This window comes from Diorhabda sublineata, chromosome 11, assembly GCF_026230105.1.
Source record: "Diorhabda sublineata isolate icDioSubl1.1 chromosome 11, icDioSubl1.1, whole genome shotgun sequence".
Lineage (NCBI taxonomy): Eukaryota > Metazoa > Arthropoda > Insecta > Coleoptera > Chrysomelidae > Diorhabda > Diorhabda sublineata.
In genome coordinates, this window is record NC_079484.1 from 5282562 (window position 1) to 5305750 (window position 23189).

A 23189-nucleotide genomic window follows, 5' to 3' on the forward strand; every position below is an offset into this window, starting at 1 on the left:
ACTTTTGAGCTAACACATTCTGACATGGACTTTATTTAGATATTATATTGTGCGATATTCACTTTTGTCAGACTGATTTCAATTGATTAATTTATCTCTATCAGTACAACAACGATTTAGTTACCATCTAGATAAATAATCTTGCAATCTTGAGTATTTTTTTTTGATATCCGTCAGAAATGTATGAAATTAATATTTATCTTAACTAATCTTATGATGTATTTAATATTAATCAATCGTATAAAAAGTATTTATCGATCGTATTCACATTATTATTCCCTGGGAAACAGACAAATCCCAAATAAACTTTGAAAATGAAGCTTTTGGTTCTTTTGGTTGGTTTTATTGTTGTCCAAGCTTCAGATTATGAACAATGGCAAGATTTCAAAGTGAGTAAACATTTTGTCATCCCATAATTTTTCTCTAATAGCTATGCGATTTTTATGTATACAAACTACTACATAGGGACTAATGGGAGTATATAGAGTGAGTCAAAATAATATTAGTTCTTCATATAAACTTTTAAAATAACTTATTCAAATCGAGAAATTCAATATTCATTCAATAAATTTGAAGGATAATGAGTTTTGGTGGAGAAGTAGCTCAAAAATAGCTACTTTTCCACCAAAACATTATAGTACGAAATGAAAGTTATATAGGGATGAATTAGTTCTCTATATAAACTTTTCTAATGATTAAATCGCTAAATTTTCTCATAAAAAGGTTTTGTGTGGAAGTTTTATTAGTCCATTCTCCCAAAACAGAGTTTACATTTCCTCCCTAATAACTGAATTACCGACAAATAATTTTAAAACATTTGCTGATTTATTATCAAAGATCACAGCAATACCATATTTTTGTGCAACCTTAGCTGGTTTCAAAAAAATCATTAAAGCCAATGGTGCAAGTACGAAGACATAACATCCTATATAAATTATCCATATAATTATTTGAATCAACGGAAACATGACACCGTATGCATTGTTATTTTTTTATAAAATCATGGCTAAGAAATGCTAATCGACAGTTCTAAGTGAAATTTGAGTTAAACTATTGATTATATTAGATACAAATTAAATAAAATCATTCCGTATGCTTAGTAAGTAGATCCACATTGTTTATAAAAATTATTCGATATTTTTTAAGTTGTTACTTTTTTAAGGTGAAATTTTCAAAGTCGCACTCATTAACTGAAGATAAGCTACGTTTTGAAATTTTCCAAAATAACCTACGCAGAATCGAAAAACATAATGCCATGTACGAAAAGGGAGAAGTATCATATTTTATGAAGATAACACAGTTTGCTGATTGGACCTTAGAAGAATACAAATCGATGTTAGGAGCTCAACTCAATGGAGAACCAAAGTTTAATCCCATAGGGACATTTAAACCTGAAGTTAACTTCACCAGACCAGAGTCAATTGACTGGAGACAAAAAGGGGCCGTATTGGCAGTTAAGACTCAAGGACAATGTGGTTCATGCTGGGCTTTTAGTACTGTAAGTACTGATATAACCTATTAAGACAGCAAGAGAGAAAACTTAACGTATACATTCTCATTTAATTCAATAATATATCGGAATGTATTCAGATTTTTCGTTTGAATTCTGATCTAGGATAGAATTATCCTAACACTGCTCTCCATTTTTACATAGATCTGAACGTTTCGTCCTCTTCAATCGACTATTTTAGTCGTGTTGAAAGAGTGATATCAACATGATCGTTCATTATTTATCCGTGCATATATTTTGATATTTTCCCTAACTATTGCTACGTTCAGTTTCCCATCTAGCATTCTGAATATAGTTAGCTTCAATCATAAAAATACAGAGTTTTGGATTGAAGAACGACCGATTGATATACCAAAATCGAATAAATCGATATTCCTATGTCGTTATAATTTGTAGTTAATATTATTTCCAGACAGGTGCTCTTGAAGGTCAACTTGCCATTCATCGCAATCAATATATTCCTTTGAGTGAACAGGAATTAGTGTCTTGTGATGAAAATAACCGTGCATGTAAGGGTGGTTGGATTGATGTTCCCTATACGTACATAAAACAAAATGGTCTGAGTTCTGAAGAGCAGTATCCATATACTGGCAACGAGAGTAGTTGTATTAACAATATCACTAACAAACCTCTCACCACTGTTCAAGGATTTATCTCGATAGAAAAAGACGAAGAGTCAATGGCTGATGCCGTCGGTAAGGGTGATATATCTGAATATAAATCAATTACTTCTTGTTTTCTGTTTTACTATGAGAAACTTTTCTTCCTATTTCACAGCAACTGTAGGTCCAATTTCGATATATGTCAACGCTATTGCTAATTGGCAGTTATATGGAGGTGGTATTTTCGATGACAAAGACTGTGTCCATGATTTTAATCACGCTGTTATCATCACAGGCTACGATTATCAATCCTGGACCATCAAAAACTCTTGGGGAACGGAATGGGGAGAAGAAGGCTACATGAGACTTATCAGAGGCAAAAGTCAATGTGGTATTACAATCCTTCCCATTTATCCTGTATTGTAATTGATGAATAAACTAGTATGAATTGACTTATTATATTCCCCTTTAAACATTTCTGAGAAGATTACTTTTGACACATGTGAAATTTAGACAAAATCAACTGTAACTGTAAGTACAAACTACATACTAGAAGAATATATGATCATCTTCTTTTTTTCTTAACACATGATTCACAATCCGTGATAGAAATTGGTCGCAGTTTATATGGATTCTAAATAAACATATTCCGGTGTAAAATTTGATTCAGATTCTATTATGAATTATTATACTGAAATATAACTGGCGCAGTCAGTAATATCGTATAGTAGAAACTTGTCGTTATCAAACATTCATTAGCGAAAAGAACTCGTGGAAAACAAAAAAACTGAATTCCAGGATCGACAGCATTTCAAGTTCGGTATCATATAACTTTGTAAACATTTCCGAAAGAACAGCGTTTGAAGAATCAAATTAAACTTTTAATTTTTCTTGCAATTAGTTATATTATCTGCTTTTTATCATTTTCACTGGTTCATTTGCAGATAGTTTCACAGCCCCTATTACGGATTTAAGTATTGGAGATAATAATGTAAATAAAAGGGAACACAAAATGATTTATGCACAACTTGATATGTGAAAATTTGTATTTTACCAAATTTTGATGATTATGCTTGAACGACAGGCTATTGCTGACACTTGTTGTCACGTCTTGTCCACGTGAATGAGTACTGTAAGGAAAAACAAGAAGTTTTTCGAGTACTGAGTACTTCAAAATAGAAGTTGTTATGAGTATCGATACTGACTACTTTAAATACTCGTCACTATATTGAGTATCATGTATTGAGTATTGCCCAGTTTTGTTCCTAAGTGAGTAGAGCATCACTCAATTTTTTTCTGTTAGTTCCAATCTTCATTGGATTGATCTCATTTTTCTGATAAACTCTCTGTATCAATACTACAATGATTAATTTATCATCTAGATAAATATTGTTACGATTTTGAGTGTTTTTTATATATTTGTATAAAATTCATCAAATTAAGATTCATCTGACTAATTTTTTCATGTATTCAATATCAATCAAACATATAAAAAGTCTATTTGTCGAACGTATTAACATTTATTTCTATTTGGAAGGAGACATTTAACGAGTAGCTGGAGAAATTCAAAAATTCAAATTTTAAAACGCTGCAATTCTTAACTTACTAATTTCCAGACGATGAAAACATAAGTATTCGAAAGGTTGGAAATATATTTCAACCGTAATAGTAAAAACGAGAAAACATTTAATATCTACTTGTTTATTGATTGTTGTAGGATTGTTTGCCAATAAAAAAATATATGCTATTTGGTGGAGTTTTCAAAGACTGTGATGATCTATTTAATCATGCAGTTCTCATCACAGGCTACGATTCTCAATCCTGGACCATCAAAAACTTTTGGGGAACGGGATGGGGAGAAGAAGGATACATCAGACTTATTAGGGGTAAAAGTCAATGCGGTGTCAAAGTATTTTCCATATATCCTGAACTGTAATTGATAAATAAAATGCTTCGAAGTGAATTGACTAATTATATTTCCGACTTAACCTGTAACATAGCATATAAGAGTTTACAATGAATACCAGAGGTGCGTGTGATTATTTACTTCTTTTGTCAACACATGATGAACAGCAGTTTGTGTAAACTTTTAGCTGCCATGGGATTATATTTAGATATTATATTGAGAGTTATTCACTTTTGTCAGACTGATTTCAATTGATTAATTTATCTCTATCAGTACAACAACGATTTAGTTACCATCTAGATAAATAATCTTGCAATCTTGAGTATTTTTTTTGATATCCGTCAGAAATATATGAAATTAATATTTATCTTAACTAATCTTATGATGTATTTAATATTAATCAATCGTATAAAAAGTATTTATCGATCGTATTCACATTATTATTCCCTGAGAAACAGACAAATTTCAAATAAACTTTGAAAATGAAGCTTTTGGTTCTTTTGGTTGGTATTATTGTTGTCCAAGCTTCAGATTATGAACAATGGCAAGAATTCAAAGTGAGTAAACATTTTGTCATCTCATCATTTTTTTCTAATAGCTATGCAGTTTTTATGTATATAAACCACTACTTTTCCACCAAAAGATTATAGTACGAAATAAAAGTTATATAGGGACTAATGGGAGAGTATAGTGTGAGTCAAAATAATGTTAACTCTTCATATAAACTTTTCTTATAACTCATTCATATCAAAAAATTGGTTTTCCAACATTTTTAATCAATAAATTTGAAACATAATAAGTTTTGGGGGAAAAGTAGCAATTTTTATGTATATAAACCACTACTTTTCCATCAAAAGATTATAGTATGGAATGAAAGTTATATAAAGACTAATTAGTTCCCCATATATAATAATCAAATCGCAAAATTTTCTCACAAAAAGGTTTTGTCTGGAAGTTTTAATAGTCCAATCTCGCAAAACAGAGTTTGTATTTCCTCCAAAATAACTGAAGTAGATCAACATTGTTTATAAAAACTATAATTATTCGATAATTTTTAAGTTGTTACTTTTTTAAGGTGAAATTTTCAAAGTCGCACTCATTAACTGAAGATAAGCTACGTTTCGAAATTTTCCAAAATAACCTACGCAGAATCGAAAAACATAATGCCATGTACGAAAAGGGAGAAGTATCATATTTTATGAAGATAACGCAGTTTGCTGATTGGACCTTAGAAGAATACAAATCGATGTTAGGAGCTCAACTCAATGGAGAACCAAAGTTTAATCCCATAGGGACATTTAAATCTGAAGTTAACTTCACCAGACCAGAGTCAATTGACTGGAGACAAAAAGGGGCCGTATTGGCAGTTAAGACTCAAGGACAATGTGGTTCATGCTGGGCTTTTAGTACTGTAAGTACTGATATAACCTATTAAGACAGCAAGAGAGAAAACTTAACGTATACATTCTCATTTAATTCAATAATATATCGGAATGTATTCAGATTTTTCGTTTGAATTCTTATCTAGGATAGAATTATCCCAATATTGCTCTCTATTTTTACATAGATCTGAAAGTTTCGTCCTCTTCAAGCGTCTACTTTAGTCGTGTTGAAAGAGTGATATAAACATGATCGTTTACTATTTATCCGTGCAAATATTTTGATTTCTTCCCTAACTATTTCTAAGTTCAGTTTCTCAACCAGTATTTTGAATATAGTATGCTGAATTCATTCCTATGTCATTATAATTTGTAGTTAACATAATTTCCAGACAGGTGCTCTTGAAGGTCAACTTGCCATTCATCGCAATCAATATATTCCTTTGAGTGAACAGGAATTAGTATCTTGTGATAAAAATAACCATGCATGTAGTGGTGGTTGGATTGATGTTCCCTATACATACGTAAAACAAAATGGTCTGAGTTCTGAAGAGCAGTATCCATATACTGGCAACGAGGGTAGTTGTATTAGCAATATCGCCAACAAACCTCTCACTTCTGTTCAAGGATTTGTCTCGGTTGAACCAGACGAAGAATCAATGGCTGATGCCGTTGGTAAGTGTGATTTATCTGCATATAAGATAAATTACTTCTTGTTTTCTGAGAGAAACTTTAATGCAATATTTTATTTCACAGCAACTGTAGGTCCAATTTCGATATATGTGAACGCTAATGGTAATTGGCAGTTATATGGAGGTGGTATTTTCGATGACAAAGACTGTGATGATTTTTATAATCATGCTGTTATCATCACAGGCTACGATTCTCAATCCTGGACCATCAAAAACTCTTGGGGAACGGGTTGGGGAGAAGAAGGCTACATGAGACTCATCAGAGGCAAAAGTCAATGCGGTATTACAGTCTTTCCTATTTATCCTGTACTATAATTGATGAATAAACTAGTATGAATTGACTTATTTTATTCCTGTTCAAACATTTCTGAAAAGATTACTTCTGACAAATGTAAAATTCAGACAAAACGAACTGTAACTGTGAGTACATACTAAATACCAGAATATATATGTAATAATTTTTTTTTGTTAGAACATGATTCACAATCCTTGATATAAATTGGTCGCAGTTCATGTGAATTCAAAACAAACAGATTCTGGCGTGAAATTTGATTCAGGATTTCATATTCTATTATGAGTTACTATACTGAAATATAACTGGCGCAGTCAGCAGAATCGTATAGTAGAAACTTGTCATTCTGAAATATTCATTAGCGAAAAGAACTCGTGGAAACCAAAAAAAAAAACTGATTTTCAGGATCGACAGCATTCCAAACCAGAATCACTTGTAGAATCAAATTAATATTTTCGATTTTATTGCAAGTAGCTATGTTGGATTAATCTGCTTTTCATCCTTTGAGTTTTTCGGAAAACAGAAAAATCTAAATTGAGATGTGAAAATGAAACTTTTTGTTCTTTTGGTTAGTTTTATGATGGTCAAAGCTTCAGACTATGAACAATGGCATGAATTTGAATTGAGTAAACATTTTGTCACAATTATTTAAAATAAAACTTATAACATGCTTAAAAAATATTTTTTTCTTGAATAGCTGAACTGAATTGATGATAACAAACTTCATAACTTGTACATTTTCCTTGAAATTACTTTCTTCACACTTGACGAGGTAAAAAAAATCTTGAGTCTGATTTAAAAAATTATTTTTTGTTCTGAAGAATTTCGTAAATTGTCTATGTTATAAGTAGGGTTGCCAACATTTTCTCAACGAAATACAGTATTTTCCTCAATACAGTACACTTCTAAATATAAAAATTTTTGTAGCTTTTGCAAAAATTAAAAAATAGACAAAGATACAAGTCCTTTTTGTAAAAACTATATTTCTTTGTTCTCCTTGCATTTTCTAACAATGTTATATGGAAAATGACTTATGGAATGTTAAAAATTTAAATTCAACTATTCCCATCATCAAAATAGTTTGAAAAACAGATCACTCAAACCCTTTAAATTCAATAGTATGTTGTTTACACAAGGAAGCAACGGAAGCCACCTAGTTTCAACAAGAAATAAGTTTGAAATCACTTGAAAAGACCCACAATGTGGCTTTAGGAATGAAATGAGCGCAAACGACTCAATATTTATATTCAATTATTCATATATGAAAAAAAGTTACTGACGAAAGAAACTACGGCTGCTGCTGATCAAAAGACGCCCCCACAAACAAAATCAATGCCTAGTGCAGAAAAAAAGAAGGTTCAAGTCACAAGATGAGAAGAGATTGTGTAGGGTTAAGTGAAAAAAATCATAAAAAATGGTAAGTGTAAGTGTAAGGTAATATTTTAAGGACCCAGGACGGTTCAACCAAACTATGAAACACATTTAAATACGGTTCCTTGAGCCGCGGAAAACGTTCGAATTAAAATACGTGATGCGTTGTTCTATAGGACTGCTCAGTTGCGAGCCTTTGGACCATACCGGGGCTCAACTTTCACATTTATATCAAACAAACTGTAGAAGTAAGTTCTTATAAGCTGGTTATATATGAAGCATGTATTTTTAATAGAATGATATGGTTATTATGCAGCTTAAGCATGGAAAAGTTCACTTGAGAAGGAAAACTTCTATTTGCTAAATGTTGCAACGAAGACGTTATGATATTTGTTATCTCTTTGAACACCGAAGATTTTGACCAATAGAAGAACATCATAATGTTATTTTCGATTTACATCGCAAATCTCTCCAAATTCTACTTATGCTTTTCTCATAATAGTATTATTCTATATTAAAGTGGTGAATTTTGTTGTCTCTGTGAAGTAATCTGATCTTATTTCATGAACAATTAGATAGATTAGGAACTTGATCTACTCGCTGAACTATTTGCTTAAGAATCTTATTGTTTAGGAAGGTTATACTTTTTTCGGCTAATTTAGCACAGTACTCTAATCATGAATACTTCACAGTGAGTAGTTTTAAAAGGTACTTGAAAGCTTTAGAGTACGAGTACGAAAAGTACTTTCACAAATTTCAGAGAATACTCACGAGTACTCATTCATTTTTTCATAATTTTGAATTTAGGCTCAAGTAATTTTCTTGAATCTGTTGTCTGGTGATTGATTGATAATCTGTGACAAAGTAGGTGACAAGACAAGTGAGGACAAGCTAAGATTGGCTGAAACTTCTTGTAGGGGTCTCTGTCTCGTTAGTTGTGAAATGTAGGTATTACAAGTACCGAGTATTGTAAAATAAAACGACTCGTAACTTTTCGAGTCCTGAGTACTTCAAAATAAAACTACGATTTACTGGAGTATTTCCCCGATCAGTTCTGAAACATTACTCAATATTTTCTTTTGTTGAAATCTACATTAGACAGACTTCATTTTTCTAAAAAAATTCTCTTCAACTACATGTGAACATAGTATTGATATCATTTATATCTATCGGTCTTTCGAAGATTATTTTATTATCTAGATACATAATCTTGCATCTTGAGTGTTTTTTATTTACTTAAAAAATTCATCAAAGAAATTATCTTAATCTTATAATATATTCAAAATAAAACATATAAAACGTATATTTCTCGAACGTATTCACATTATCTTACTTAAGAAGCAGGAAAAGTTACAAAATAACTTTGGAAATGAAACTTTTACTCCTTTTGGTTAGTTTGGTAGTAGTCAGCGCATCAGACTATGAATTATGGGAAGAATTCAAAGTGAGTAAATATTTTATTTATAACAAACCGATAACTTGTGTGTACCAACGACGTTTTCGTTGCAATTACTCCTCTTAGGCTCTTTACATACCATTTCTATCATATAGTTTCGTTTCCCCATTTCTTAACTTCTTCGTTTCTTCTACAAAAAGCTAATATGTTTCGCTGTCAAGAATTTTCTCATTCACTTGTGTTTTAAGAGAAGCATTCTGCAGAGAAGAGAAGCATATATTTGTTTCAAATTTCTATTAGCTTATTGTGCTGATATTACCATTAACAAGACCGCGAACAAAACTATTAAATATTCTCCGATAAAGCCGTAATGCAACTAGAATTCGAAACATTGCGAATGAAAGGACTGAAACAGAGCCGGAAATCACGTGTTAAGATAGTATGGCTCAAATTCATGCTCCTCAATCACAAGAGTAAAGTGAAACGGCTCAAACGGCAATGCGAAATTGTCGAGCAAATCTGAAGTACTGATTTGAATCGAGCAACGTTTTGATAGGATTGCAGTAGTGATTACTGTCTGTCTTGCATTGTCCATGACCACTAACAAATCACAAGGCCAATTTTCAAAAGTTTGTTGTCCGAATTTTGGAAATCCATGTTTGTCTCATGGTTGATTATATATGGCATATTCACGGGACGTTATTTGTTCTTTCGCCTGATAATAAAACATAAATGTCGTCTATCCCCTTCTGCTACACGGAAGAATGCAAAATATGCATCAAAATACCTGGTTAAAAACGAATTATCAGAATATTTTATTCATTTCATTTATATTTATTATCCTCTTAAAGCAATTGCATTTCATTGCATCCATTATCTGTTTATTTACTGCTTCTAAGACGGAATATTGTTCATAAAATCAGAATAGCAGAAACTAATCGAAAGGGCCGTTTATTTTTCGAAGAGAAATATTGAATTTATTACAAATTACATATGTTTCACAGGTTTGTAGATATTATTCACAAAAAACGATGATTGTTTGATATTTTCTAAGTTGTCACCTTTTTTTTAAGGTCAAATTCTCAAAATCGCACTCATTAACTGAAGATGAGCTACGTTTCGAAATTTTTCAAAATAACCTGCGCAAAATCGAAGAGCATAATGCCATGTATGAAAAAGGAGAAGTATCATATTTTCTCAAAGTAACTCAGTTTGCTGACTGGACTTCAGAGGAATTCAAATCCATGCTGGGTGCTCAACTTAATGGAAAGCCAGAAATCAGTCCCATAGGCACATTTAAACCCGAAGCTAACTTCACCAGACCAGAGTCTATTGATTGGAGACAAAAAGGAGCAGTATTAGGAGTTAAGAATCAAGGACTATGTGGTTCATGCTGGGCTTTTAGTACTGTAAGTATAACCTATTGAGGCAGCAAGAGAGAAAACTTAACGAAAAACTGATTTTATAATTTCTTACCCTGAACTTCGTATACAATCATCAAAACTGATGTGGCACAGTCCTTCCACATCTGTGAACTTCCACCTATCACTGTGCTCTGCTTAATCACTTCCAGTTAATATTTAGACCAGATCTGAAGGTTCCATCCTCTCTAACCTTTTCCTTAAATCTTATTAATGGAGTAGCTATAGCCACTCGATCTTAACATGATTGTGTATCCATATCTCTTGATTCCTTCTTTAATTATTGCTCAATTCAGGTCTGTATCCAGTACTTCGATTATAGTATGGAGCAGCTGTAAAAGTACAAAGTACTTTTAGTTTTAAATCAACAGAATAACATGTCCATACTTCATCATATCTATTTATTAGTTAATAAAATTTTCAGACAGGTACTCTTGAGGGTCAGCTTGCCATTCACCGCAATCAATACATTCCTTTAAGTGAACAGGAATTGGTATCTTGTGTTAAAGATAACTTTGCATGTGATGGTGGTTGGGTTGACGTTGCCTACAAGTACGTACAACAAAATGGTCTAAGTTCAGAAGAACAGTATCCATACTCTGGCATCAAGGTTAGTTGCACTAATAATATCGCCAACAAACCTCTCACTTCTATTCAAGGATATTCCTTAGTTGGAACGAACGAAGAAGCAATGGCCGATGCCGTTGGTAAGTGTATTTGATTTGAATATTAGATGATATATTTGTTTCAATTATTTCTTTAAGAGAAATATATGATATTTGAAATGCAATATTTTATTACACAGCAAGTGTAGGGCCAATTTCGATATATGTCAACGCTAATGATGATTGGCAGCTCTATGGAGGTGGTGTTTTCGATCACAATGACTGTGATGATGATTATAATCATGCTGTTATGATCATAGGCTACGATTCTCAATCCTGGACCATCAAAAATTCTTGGGGTACAAGCTGGGGAGAAGAAGGATACATTAGACTTATTAGGGGTAAAAGTCAATGCGGTGTTACAGTTTTTCCTATTTATCCTGTACTGTAATCGATAAATAAAGTGGTTTGAAAAATGTATTAATTTATTGCATTCCGATTAAACCTTGCTTCCGAAGCTTTTATCAACTAATCCTTGATTAACATTGATGGCAGCTTATGAGGATTTCAAGCAAAACAAAAACGCTGCTACATCATAGAAGTAGATGTACAGAAATTAACCCCTGAACAAGTCACAAAAAATGAAATTTCGGTTATACAGGAAAAATCTCAACAAATATTCTCGAAATGCCCAATTGAAACATTTCCGTTACTTCTCCATTCTTGATCAAAATTTCTGATTCCTGATTTGGATCAATGGAAAGAAATACATTACCCAAAATTCAAATAATGACGAAAACTTCTTCTAGAAATCATCTAATACCTAATATTACGAGAATTGACGAACTTCGAGAAATTAGTCAGAACAGTCAGAGTAAAGTTAGTGAAAATATTCAAGATAAATCCGATATAGAAGTTATGTCTCTGCTGGTATCAAGAGACATCTGCAAATCTGCAATTTAATCAAAATATGTTTATTATTTTTAGAAAACAAAATTTGTATTGTATCAATTCATTCTTTTTCTTCACTTGAACTGTTGTAGTTTTACTTAATGAATCATATTAAATTGTGTTTAAAAACGTTATTTCTAATAAGAAATATGAAACACTCAAAATTATTTATTATGGAGATAACACACGGCTTGCTTGTTTTATATAAAATTTCAAAAATTGTCTCTAAGATCAGAGTACAAAATCGATTTTTCGAACTTCTACATGATACATAACACTTAGAATTTCTTTTGCAGCTTCTTAAACTGATTCATATTAAAATAAACAGTTAGTTACGGCAAGAGCAATGACGAATTCTTTTAAAATCTCTACAAATTTCATTCTTGATATTATTGTCTTTCCTAGTATGAAATTTCGAATTATGTTGTGGCTTGAGGACTCAAAATAAAGCTTCTTTTAAATCCCAACGTTTCGATCCTTTATTTGATCTTTATCAACATCCAGTTACCTCTGTGCTATATGTGTTATCGATAGATTTGAAAAACCCAGGTGATGATGTTATTCTTGATATTATTGTCCTTTCTTTTATATTGTCCATTCGAAATGTTATACTAGGAAGGATGATAATATCAAGAATGACATCTTCACCTGTGTTTCTTTTTAATTTATTAACAGCACATATGGTACAGGAGTAATTCGAATGTTGAAGCCTTGATAAAGATCGAATAAAGGATCGAAACGTGGACATTTCAAAAAAACTCTTAGACAGTTTTATTATGAATCCTCAACCCTCAATCTCATTGGAAATTTGTACTACAAATTGTTATACGTTGTCCTAAAATAAGTAATTAGAACGAACATCCTCTAAAATCTTTATTGGACAGATATAAATTTTCTAATTAGTTTTTAATAATGATATCTGAAATCAGATCAAACTTTGCTATATTTATATTTATCAGTAAGTAATACAATTATCAACCTATCATCTAGAAAATTATCGATCGACGATCTTAAGTGGTTCTCATTTATTTTGGAAATTTATGAAATTGAAAATCATCTTATTAATCATATGATATATTCAAAATAAATCAAACATATATAAAGTCAATTTCTCGTATTTCTCGTATTAATATTAAGTTTTTCTGAGAAGCAAATAATTTTTTGAAAATGATATTTTTAATACTTTTGATTAGTTTGACAGTAGTGAGCGCATCTGATTATGAACTATGGCAAGAATTTAAAGTGAGTAAATATTTTTTTAAATTATTCAACATGAAATTTAAACGTATAACATACGTTTTGGTCAAATTAATGATACCAAACTTTCAAAATGTTATAATAAGCAATTATTTTCTTGGAATTACTCCTCGATTCCTTTATATCCTTCTTATACTTTTAGAATCCATGCTCACTTCTCCATTTATCTCAAAACCTAATTTTTTCCAAATCTGAGGTCTTTTATTTTTTCTATCCAGCTTTAGGAGTTTTGTTTTTGTGAATTTTCTTGATTGGTTAGTACGGATGAAATAAATAAAGATTGAACGTACAAAGAAGGTCCAAGATAAATTATTCGTTTTAAAATATAGTAGAGCTCCAATAATTTCGGTGATGTGAGTATCTAAAAAATATCGAAATAACTAGAATAACGTACTTAATACACTGTTCACACCACCACTACACCAACACTCACAATTACACTGTCTGACACACGTTTCGATAACCAAGTTATCATCTTCAAATACTGAAGGAAAACCTTCCCCAGTGGTAGTATAAATAGTGTATCATTATAACCAATTATTATTGGTTTACAAAAATACATCAAAAAGAAATTATTGTTGAAAAATTTGATTATATATCAACACTTGTTTCTATTGGAGTATGGAATCTGCTTCACTAATTCCCATCCACAAGAAAGATTTCTGAAGATACATGCAATGATAATTTTTCGTCATATTTCAAACATTTTAAGTTCTATTTGAATGCGGAATGATAAACTTTACGAATTCAAAATAAAACATGAATTCCAGTGAATATTACCTAACAGAATGATTTGTTTTTAGACGAGTCCGTTCAGGCGTTCTACCCAACCGATTTGCTTAATTTTTTTTTCAATGAAAGGTATTGATGCACAGATCAGCCATCAACCATCGGATTTCATATATATTATTATTCATTATCATTCATACATTACTTATGGGAGTTTTTCACATACACACGTTCTATACTCAATATCTCAGGTTCTATCTAAGATAGAGACTTCGTTTTGGTTTAAGAACACTCTCTGAAGCACCTCCTTTCTTTTGAGTTTTTGAACACTTAAATCGGTTGAGTTGGAGAGGAGCTAGGCGCGGACATTCAATGTGGAGTTATGGATTTTTGTAGGTTTTTGGCAATTTTTCTACATTCAAAGATCTATATCTCAGGTTTTAATATAGCTACATAGCTCGTTTTGGTTTCAGAACTCTCGCTGAAACACCTTCTTTCTTTTGTGTTTTTGAATACTTAAATCGGTTGAGTTGGAGAGGAGCTAAAGCGAGCTGAGTCAAAGCGATTTTTGAGTAAAATCAAAAGATACATTTGAAACTTCATTGTATGTAGTAATTTTCAAAAATCTATAATACTAGCAAAGCAATAAAATAAAGTTATCATATTGATATATTTCTATTATAATGATTTCTGATACTTATTTAATGTATTCGATGCGAGCGAAGCCGGGGGTAAAAGCTAGTTATTACTTAATTTATTTTTACGATCAAATCTACCCTAGTTCAACATACTGTAAAGAATAACCCCTCGTATATTTCACTAACCCGTTTTAATGATGAGAAGAGTTGAAAATAAAAAATATTAACATTAAACAACATTTTCAATTGTCCTTGCTGCACATGAAATAAACAAATTTGGCATGTGGTCCTCCTCGAAGCTTCGTGGATCGATTGGTCTTGAGGTGGGTACAGTTTAAGAACTACTAATAGAAGCCTTGATAGAGCGGTGCAAAGTTATCATTTGTCATATTTCATTGAAGGTTCCATCAGTTGTGGGCTTAGTTCTATAATAAAGTTCCTTCTACCATTAGGTGTTTGCGATATATGAATTGATGGTCGCAATATGTATCATGCCATAGAAGATACGTAGAAAAGAAGTCCAATAAGCGTCTTTTTGTACATGTTACATTTAGAAGATATAGTGGCTTTCTTGTCTTTGTAATTCTGGGATCTTAAAGTGATTTCAGCATTTGTGAGTTTTATAATGTTACTGATAATAATATCAGTAAACTAAATGCTTGTAAAGAATCTGATGCCTCTTTAATCATACCTGTGGATCCTAGGATAATATATACCTCGTTTTTCATCTTTTTCTCTGAGGTTGAATTGTGGTTTATTTCTGTTTTAGTCCACATCATTTAGATTTTGATTTTTTAACTCTTGATGCGCTTACTTTCATTGGGCAACATGTCTTCATCCTCTCTAGAGGGTACAAACTCACTCCCGAGTTTTCCAATCGTTCGTGTTCCACTTTACCATCTCTTCGGATCCGCTCGAATCACTTCCTTAGTCGTCATCGACTATTAACTGATGGAATTCCTTGTCAGACAATGGTCTCAGTCTATTCCTTTCGTAATTAGTTTTCCAGTCTGACATGATGCGTATGTCGAAAATAACCTCTCCTAAACCCAAGCACTGTAATCGTCAACAGCCCAGAGGAAATTACCGAGTCAAATAAATCCGTGTTTGACTTTAAGGTCATTAAATATTGGTTGTTGTTGTGTTGAATGAAAAAAACTACTAAGAAATATATTTTAGTAAAATTTTACACAAATTCGTAAATTATATCTACAGAATCGAATTGCTTCTTCGTGATAAATTAAATTAAAATTATTTTTTGATTATTTGTTTCAAATTGAATGATTAAATATTTTTATAATCACTTTTTAAGTAAGTCATCAGATTCAGTTCCTGACTCTAGTTAAGTTCCTTGGTTTCTTCAATTTTTTCTTTCTTACTATGAATTTCGAAAATATTTCTTTAGTCTAACGGATCTTTTCGATTGCTAACCACAGAAGAAGGATTTTTAATAATATTTTTTAAATACAAAAGCTTTATGTGAAACAAAATAAATTTATGTTATATTAATGTCATTTCTTATAATCGACGAGTCCTTTTTTCAAAAATGTATTGAATCCATATTGTATATGCTTTGTAAGTTTATAGATAATTGTTCAATATTTCGTTTATTACCCTTTTAAGGTAAAATTTTCAAAATCGCACTCATTAACTGAAGATAAAATACGTTTCGAAATTTTTCAAAATAACCTACGCAAAATCGAAGAGCATAATGCAATGTATGACAAAGGAGAAGTTTCATATTTTTTGAAAATCACTCAATTTGCCGACTGGACCTTAGAAGAATACCGATCGATGTTGGGGGTTCATCTGAACGGAAAACCAAAGGTTAAGCCTATAAAAACATTTAAACATGAAGCTAATTTCAACAGACCAGAGTCAATTGACTGGAGAGAAAAAGGAGCAGTCTTGCCAGTTAAGAACCAAAGACATTGTGGATCATGTTGGGCTTTTAGTACTGTAAGTATATAGTTTTTGTTTTCAATTGATCATGATCTTAAAGACCAAGATGTGCTATCGTTATTTACCCATATTTTTGTTGTTTGAAACTTGATCTAGTAAAAATTGTTAACTCGTTAAATAGCAGATTGAAAGATGATGATTCTATCATGAAAATTATCTTGGAATGATCGGTTTTTTTATTTAATGAATAAAAATACTGTAGAAACTAAGAAAAACTCATATAATATAATAAATATAAAAGAGAATGAAGGGAATATCACCACAGATAATTGAATGATGAGGGAATATATCGAGCAGCGAAAATTGATGAAGAAACCATAGAAATATGCATTAATGAAGAGTGGTAGAAACAATTAGAACAGAAAAGCTGGAGAACATGCCAGAAAATGACAGTATAACTGCTGAAGTGATGAAATATATGTATAGATGGAGAATTAATTAACAACACAATAATTAAATGGAATAATGCTTGTGAAAACTACCGAAGTATAATACTAACAACCACAAAATAATTATTATAATGAAGAGAAATGAAACGAAAATAGATCCGATGTATGGGACGGCGGAGTTCCTTCATGTTAAATAGATTAATGGATTAAATGTGAGAAATTTACCACAAAACTAAGAGTTTAACAAGAATATGTACTTATTACTCAATAGTAATAGATGAAATAGTAAAAATAGCAAAAAACCAGATAAAATTCAATATGAATCTTCTAGCAGACATTTTTTCATACAAATCTTCTGCTAAAATTGTCTCTTCAACCTAAATTTGATGTATTACTAGGTATAGTTCTCTTCCTCCTTCTCTATTGGGAGTTCTTACATATATTCTAAAGAATAATTATTGTCAGTGCTTCTCAAGACAGTATATGTACGTTGGAGCTACAACTGATTTAAATTAGCAGCTGTCTACTGCTCTTTCACTTTCACTGGCTCTGCTCTCGTCTCCAGCGAAGTAGGCAGATGGAATGTCGATGTGTTGATCAATAGCTCTAATGTTGAGGTAAATTTCAATGAAAACTCCCAAACCAAGTATTCTGAAACACATCTTATACACATGTTATATCTTCATAGCCAACAGAGTATATTATATAGTTCATAATATTTCCAGACGGGTGCTCTTGAGGGTCAGTTTGCCATTCTTCATAACGAACAAATTTCTTTGAGTGAGCAAGAATTAATCTCTTGTGTTGAAGAAAACAGAGGATGTGGCGGTGGTTGGGTTGACGTATCCCTAACGTACGTACAACAAAATGGACTAAGTTCAGAAAAGCAGTATCCATACCTAGGTGGATTTGATTATTGCAAAAACGATACTGGCAATAAACCTATTAATTCTACTCAAGGATATGCCTTAGTTGACAATAACGAAGAAGCAATGGCTGACGCCGTTGGTGAGTGTGATATCTATTTGAGTATATATTAATTTTCTCGTCTTCATAATCAACGTTTTTATAAAGTTAATTCTCGAATAATCGTTGCAATATTTTCATCAAATTAATTGTGGGAGATGGAAGTATCAAATACCTATGTCAGGCTAAAGAAACTAAGCACTGCACAACCTGGAGTTAAAACAGATGCAGAACTGGAATATAAAGATAATTATTAATAATATAATACTGCCTTTGAAGCTTTAGAAGTAGCAAATTGTGTCAAATTCATAATCACGGAAAAGTATTAATCTTACAATAAATATATAATAGATAATGATGGGTAATATCACAAAACTGAAACCCATTGAGTGAGAATATTTATCAAAGAAGAAAATAAAGTTTGCGATAAAAAATGCCTAGAAATATAAAATACAACAAGACGTGGGAGGCAGACATATTATGTGGCACATTTCTGATAAAAATGACCCGAATTTTATGAGGTTGTTACAAATAATGGAGGTAGTTACGAATTTATAATAATTATTGATAATAACGAAGTTAAAGAAGCATTTATCAAGATAAACAATTTACTCGTTCGATCGATATGTCCACAAACTTATTTGAATTTCATAAAGATAAATAAAAAAGTGGTGGCACCCTCGGCGCGAGAGACTAAAGCGCATTTTTTTACCGTTAACAATCAGTAAATATTAACAAAAATCTCAATCTATAAAAGGAAGTTTCCATAAAAAATACAACAAGAAAAATATCAATAATTTTGTCGTCAGTAATTCCTGACTATTCTTAAGCCGGGCTGTCACTGCGCGAAACTGTTTTCTGCTCAAAAAAAATGTTCAAATTCAGTGGTTGTTGAGAGATCTTAATTAAAATCTCCGCAAAGTATGATTTTATCGCGATATAACACATTTTTTTATTGATCTAGCAAGTTTAAATGAATCCATATTTGTTGAAGGATGTTTATTATTTCCATTTAGTGAGCTGGAAATCTTAGAACCGTTGGTGATATTCATACTGAAAACTGTAATTTTTCCTTCAGTCTCTGAAAACGATAACTTGATTATCGAAACGCACATCAGACAATGTAATTTTGAATATGGGAGTAGTTGTAGTGTGAACTGTGTTTTCAGAATTTCTATTTGGTGAATGGAAAGGTCGATGAGTCCGAGGGTTGATTATGAAGATTATCTTATCAATTTTAGAATACATTATTATTCTTTATTAATTAATTAAATGTAAAACACACGACCTGGCTACAGGCGGACAGACAAAACGCTTTTTTTGTTAAAATTTCACTGAAAACTCTTTGAATGAAATATTAAAGTGAATTGACAACCAGATCATGCGTTAAAAACTAATTGCTCTGGATGCGAAGCTCATTTGATTGAAAGACTCAAAGCATCAAAGCTCAGTTAGCGCTTTGATGCTTTGAGTCTCTGAGTCTTCACCTAACGATTCGATATACATGTGAGGGAACGAGGAAAAACAAATAGTGAAAGAGGCTACCATCTAACAGACGGAAAAAAGGGAAGACCACGAAGAACGTGGAATTGAAACATTAGGATATCTGACTAATTAATGCTGATGATCTATCAGTTCTGGCTCTTAAAACCAATCAAATTTCCTACATGTTTTGAATTGTGTAATTTATATCGTTAGCGGCAGTTGAATCCATATCTACGTTAGAGTTTGCAAGTGATAAAAAAACTAGTACCTCGGTAAATACCAGAATTTTGAATGTGAATGAAATATATGACACGCCGATTGAATCTAACTAAATATCAATATCATTTAGTCCAGAAAATTAATATCAAAGAGTTGTAATATGTAAATTATATTGTTCCAGTAGTTATTTAACAAAAAAATATATTCCTTTATAATATATTCAAAATAATTATTGGTATCTAATGAAATTTTCTATTTTACAGCAAGTGTAGGTCCAATTTCAATTTATGTCAATGCCGATAATGATTGGATGTTATATGGAGGTGGTATTTTCGATCACGAAGATTGTGGCGATCGTTTTAACCATGCGGTTCTCATCACAGGCTACGATTCACAATCTTGGACCATCAAAAATTCTTGGGGCACAAGCTGGGGAGAAGAGGGCTACATCAGATTAATCAGAGGAAAAGGTCAATGTGGTGTTACAGTTTTTCCTATTTATCCTGTACTTTAATTAATAAATAAAGTGGTTTGTAATGAATTAACTAATTATATTTCTTATTAAACCTTGTTTACAAAAGGATGAGTTCTGATGAACGCAAAATTAGGAGAAATATGACTGTAATACATGATTGATTGGCAAGAGCATTAATCGTATCTTATGTTAATTCTAGGCAAAAATATCTGCCATATCTCATCATATGTTCAATCGCAAATACAAACACGATGACGAAGTTTGGAAAGGTCAATAAAAACATGACAGTGGCAAATTAACAAAAGCACCGTTTATAATATAATGAAAAAACATTTATTTTGGAAAATTTATTCTGCATAGTGAATCTGAGACACAGATAAACAATTGTACCCTTGTAATTAATTGGAAAGAGAAATGACTTAAATGCCAATTAATTCCAAATTTACCTACCATCTTCTAATTCCAGTAAAATAACAAATACAAAGTGACCAGAGAAAGTGGATTGGATTAGATTTTATGAAAACATTATGAATATAATTCCTGTTAATGAATGAATTGGTTGTTCAAAGTGAATTAGACACAAGTCGTCTTAATTGTACCAATGAAACGGATTTGTAACTTTCGCTCTTCGAATAACAAAATAAAATTTGAGGAACTTGCAGATAATTGGTGAGCTGTTGTTGAAAGAGATATCATCTTCCGAGTATCTATTATTATTTTTGTTTATGTTTCTGAAACGTCTTGGTTTTAGGTCTCTTCTGATTTAAAATTAGTTTTTTCATAATTTTTGGAAAACAGATAAAAATTATAAAACGGAATCTAATCTTAAACTAAACGAAATGATTCTCAGAAATTCCTGTCCACACTTTTAAGAAGACGTTTTTTACGTGTTTTACGTGTAAGTAAAAACACTTGGATAGATTACTAATAAATATTCATTGAAACTTTAGTAATCATTTTATTAATCATTAACTCTGTAGTTAACTGTCTAGATAGTTTTGAAATTCATCTTATAAGAATGAAATTTATGTTTCGAAAGATTATGTTAGCGACCAAACCCGATTTCCGTACAAACTAGTTTTGCCTAGGCTAAACTAGCTCTAAAGTGTGAACTAAATAGATAAATTGAATAAAATACTATGTAATTGTGAAAATAATCATTTTTATTAAAATAATAATGATTCGTCGTTAAAAGCTATGTATAATTGGTAATATAAAAAATCATATTATAACAAATAATCAGTGATTTTTTAATAAAATCAATAATCATATCTCAATTTTTAAAATTGTTATTTATTTTGACATGGCGTGCTTTAGTGACACTTAGAAATGCAAATAACAAATTATAATAAGAAGATTTCTACTTTCACTTTGTAAAGTTTCTGTCAAAAACTTTTCCCTCCATTGTTTTTGATCTGTTTGTCGAATCAACGTAGGTCCATCCATATTGAAAAAAAAAGAGAACTTTTTACGCTGCAGTAATTAACCAAATACATACACAAGGCAAGCAACGTGTTTGCTCAAAAACTTTCGACTCTACTAAATTGGTTTGGACTAGACCGCACTGGTTTATTCTAGAGAGTGCGTATTTATATCAGAATCAACTGATCTAAACTGGATTATCCTTTCGCCCTATGACAAACTAGTTTGAACCAGGCTAAACTAGTTAATCCTATCGAGTGTAGAAAGAACTAGTTTGGCTTAGGTAAAACTAGTTTGTCCTGAAATCGGGTTTGGTCGGTAACAACTAGATTCTTGGGTTAAATTTCTTGTATTTATTGTAGGATCTAAATTCTGCTGCTTTACTATATATATTGAAGCTTTCTTATAGTTTACTAAGCACACTGTTACACCACCACTCACAATGAATATCACCAATGGTTCCAGATATTCCAACTTGTTAAAAAAAAGTCTTACCTTGAAATAATCTTTGCTTTGAATTGGTTCGGGTGTAAGAAAAATATTCTCCCTTCTGCATATGTGTTCCAGATATATTTTCTGATTATTAATCCTGTTAGCAAACTAGAAAAGTATTATCATCTTCTTACCTGGATTGTGACTTATTTAAACAATTGGGGGTAATATATCCCCCTTAAATCTAATACGTACGTGTGTGTGGAATTTTCTCAAAATTGGTATGTCAAATACTTCCACATGAAAACTACACATATACTTTTTCTATGATTGTTCTTTTTTCCCCATAATTTCTAATAAAATTATATCAAACATTCAGTTCATTATCTAATGAAATGATATTAATTGATTATTATGAAAAAAATTTATTTCATCTTAAACTTTCTGCTCAACTGAGCACTCACAACTATAATTTTCGTAAATGATTACATAAATCTTGTTTATTAACCTTGTATAATTGTATAATTATCAATAACAAACACTTCGGTTTTCTATTTGTTCAAAGTTCAAGGTTATAGAAAATTCTGAGAAAAGTAAATTTCCAGGTTCAGGTTCGAAGATGCTGAATCCGATTTTTAGAAAGATTCACTCATTATTTCAACTTCATTATCTCATTTTTCTTCATTTCTTTCAACAATCCCATTTTTCTTAATTTTTTTGGTTCTTCAATCTCTTGATTCGCTGATCTTGAGCCGCAGAAGAGAATGGAGAGACCATGTTGACAGAATGTCAAATGAACGGTTAGCAAAAATTGCAAAGGAAAAGAAATCAAACACAACTCCTGGACGACCATCTATAAGGTGGTATGAAAGCTGGTCCTCAGCATCCCAACTACTCCTGGCAAACCCTTGATGAAAATACAGGACCTAGTCCTAACGTAAGAAGAAGAAGAAGAAGCTCTTGATAATATTGCTGATATTTTTCACAATTATCGTCTTCTATTGTACCATATCCAGTATCAATTGATTGTATGCTTTATATTTCATAAAGACGTACGTAGTCCTAATAATCCAGAGCAAATTTTGAAATT

General features: G+C 31.4%; 4 protein-coding genes across 5 annotated transcripts; all 4 read left to right on the forward strand.

Moving 5' to 3' along the window:
- The first annotated feature begins 207 nt into the window (after positions 1-207).
- LOC130450220 (cathepsin L-like proteinase) lies at positions 208-4075 on the forward strand. 2 transcript variants are annotated; one of them, XR_008910561.1, is made up of 5 exons: positions 230-389; positions 1163-1498; positions 1923-2205; positions 2288-2643; positions 3830-4075. XR_008910561.1 is itself a non-coding variant. In XM_056788492.1 (4 exons), the coding sequence occupies exons 1-4, from the start codon at positions 315-317 to the stop codon at positions 2536-2538; spliced, it is 945 nt and encodes a 314-aa protein (XP_056644470.1). In that variant the 5' UTR covers positions 208-314; the 3' UTR covers positions 2539-4075. The 2 variants fall into 2 exon arrangements, 1 of the variants encoding a protein (XP_056644470.1); XM_056788492.1 differs by having other exon boundaries at positions 208-389; positions 2288-4075.
- Positions 4076-4398: 323 nt separating this feature from the next.
- LOC130450219 (cathepsin L-like proteinase) lies at positions 4399-6430 on the forward strand. Its single transcript, XM_056788491.1, has 4 exons — positions 4399-4575; positions 5094-5429; positions 5790-6072; positions 6154-6430. The coding sequence occupies exons 1-4, from the start codon at positions 4501-4503 to the stop codon at positions 6402-6404; spliced, it is 945 nt and encodes a 314-aa protein (XP_056644469.1). The 5' UTR covers positions 4399-4500; the 3' UTR covers positions 6405-6430.
- Positions 6431-8864: 2434 nt separating this feature from the next.
- Positions 8865-11652, forward strand: LOC130450221 (cathepsin L-like proteinase). Its single transcript, XM_056788493.1, has 4 exons — positions 8865-9196; positions 10222-10557; positions 10994-11276; positions 11375-11652. Exons 1-4 carry the CDS (start codon positions 9122-9124, stop codon positions 11623-11625), a joined length of 945 nt encoding a protein of 314 aa, XP_056644471.1. The 5' UTR covers positions 8865-9121; the 3' UTR covers positions 11626-11652.
- A 1485-nt stretch (positions 11653-13137) lies between these two features.
- LOC130450222 (cathepsin L-like proteinase) lies at positions 13138-20315 on the forward strand. Its single transcript, XM_056788494.1, has 4 exons — positions 13138-13367; positions 16373-16708; positions 17826-18108; positions 20034-20315. The coding sequence occupies exons 1-4, from the start codon at positions 13293-13295 to the stop codon at positions 20282-20284; spliced, it is 945 nt and encodes a 314-aa protein (XP_056644472.1). The 5' UTR covers positions 13138-13292; the 3' UTR covers positions 20285-20315.
- The last annotated feature ends 2874 nt before the right edge of the window (positions 20316-23189 follow it).

Bases quoted from the DNA above. Each gene is read 5' to 3' on its own strand.
- LOC130450220 (XM_056788492.1), top strand. From the start codon at position 315: ATGAAGCTTTTGGTTCTTTTGGTTGGTTTTATTGTTGTCCAAGCTTCA. The intron at 1,499-1,922 runs GTAAGTACTGAT...TATTATTTCCAG, and splicing joins CATGCTGGGCTTTTAGTACT to ACAGGTGCTCTTGAAGGTCA. The intron at 2,206-2,287 runs GTAAGGGTGATA...CCTATTTCACAG, and splicing joins GTCAATGGCTGATGCCGTCG to CAACTGTAGGTCCAATTTCG.
- LOC130450219 (XM_056788491.1), top strand. From the start codon at position 4,501: ATGAAGCTTTTGGTTCTTTTGGTTGGTATTATTGTTGTCCAAGCTTCA. The intron at 4,576-5,093 runs GTGAGTAAACAT...TACTTTTTTAAG, and splicing joins AACAATGGCAAGAATTCAAA to GTGAAATTTTCAAAGTCGCA. The intron at 6,073-6,153 runs GTAAGTGTGATT...TTTATTTCACAG, and splicing joins ATCAATGGCTGATGCCGTTG to CAACTGTAGGTCCAATTTCG.
- LOC130450221 (XM_056788493.1), top strand. From the start codon at position 9,122: ATGAAACTTTTACTCCTTTTGGTTAGTTTGGTAGTAGTCAGCGCATCA. The intron at 10,558-10,993 runs GTAAGTATAACC...TAAAATTTTCAG, and splicing joins CATGCTGGGCTTTTAGTACT to ACAGGTACTCTTGAGGGTCA. The intron at 11,277-11,374 runs GTAAGTGTATTT...TTTATTACACAG, and splicing joins AGCAATGGCCGATGCCGTTG to CAAGTGTAGGGCCAATTTCG.
- LOC130450222 (XM_056788494.1), top strand. From the start codon at position 13,293: ATGATATTTTTAATACTTTTGATTAGTTTGACAGTAGTGAGCGCATCT. The intron at 13,368-16,372 runs GTGAGTAAATAT...TACCCTTTTAAG, and splicing joins AACTATGGCAAGAATTTAAA to GTAAAATTTTCAAAATCGCA. The intron at 18,109-20,033 runs GTGAGTGTGATA...TCTATTTTACAG, and splicing joins AGCAATGGCTGACGCCGTTG to CAAGTGTAGGTCCAATTTCA.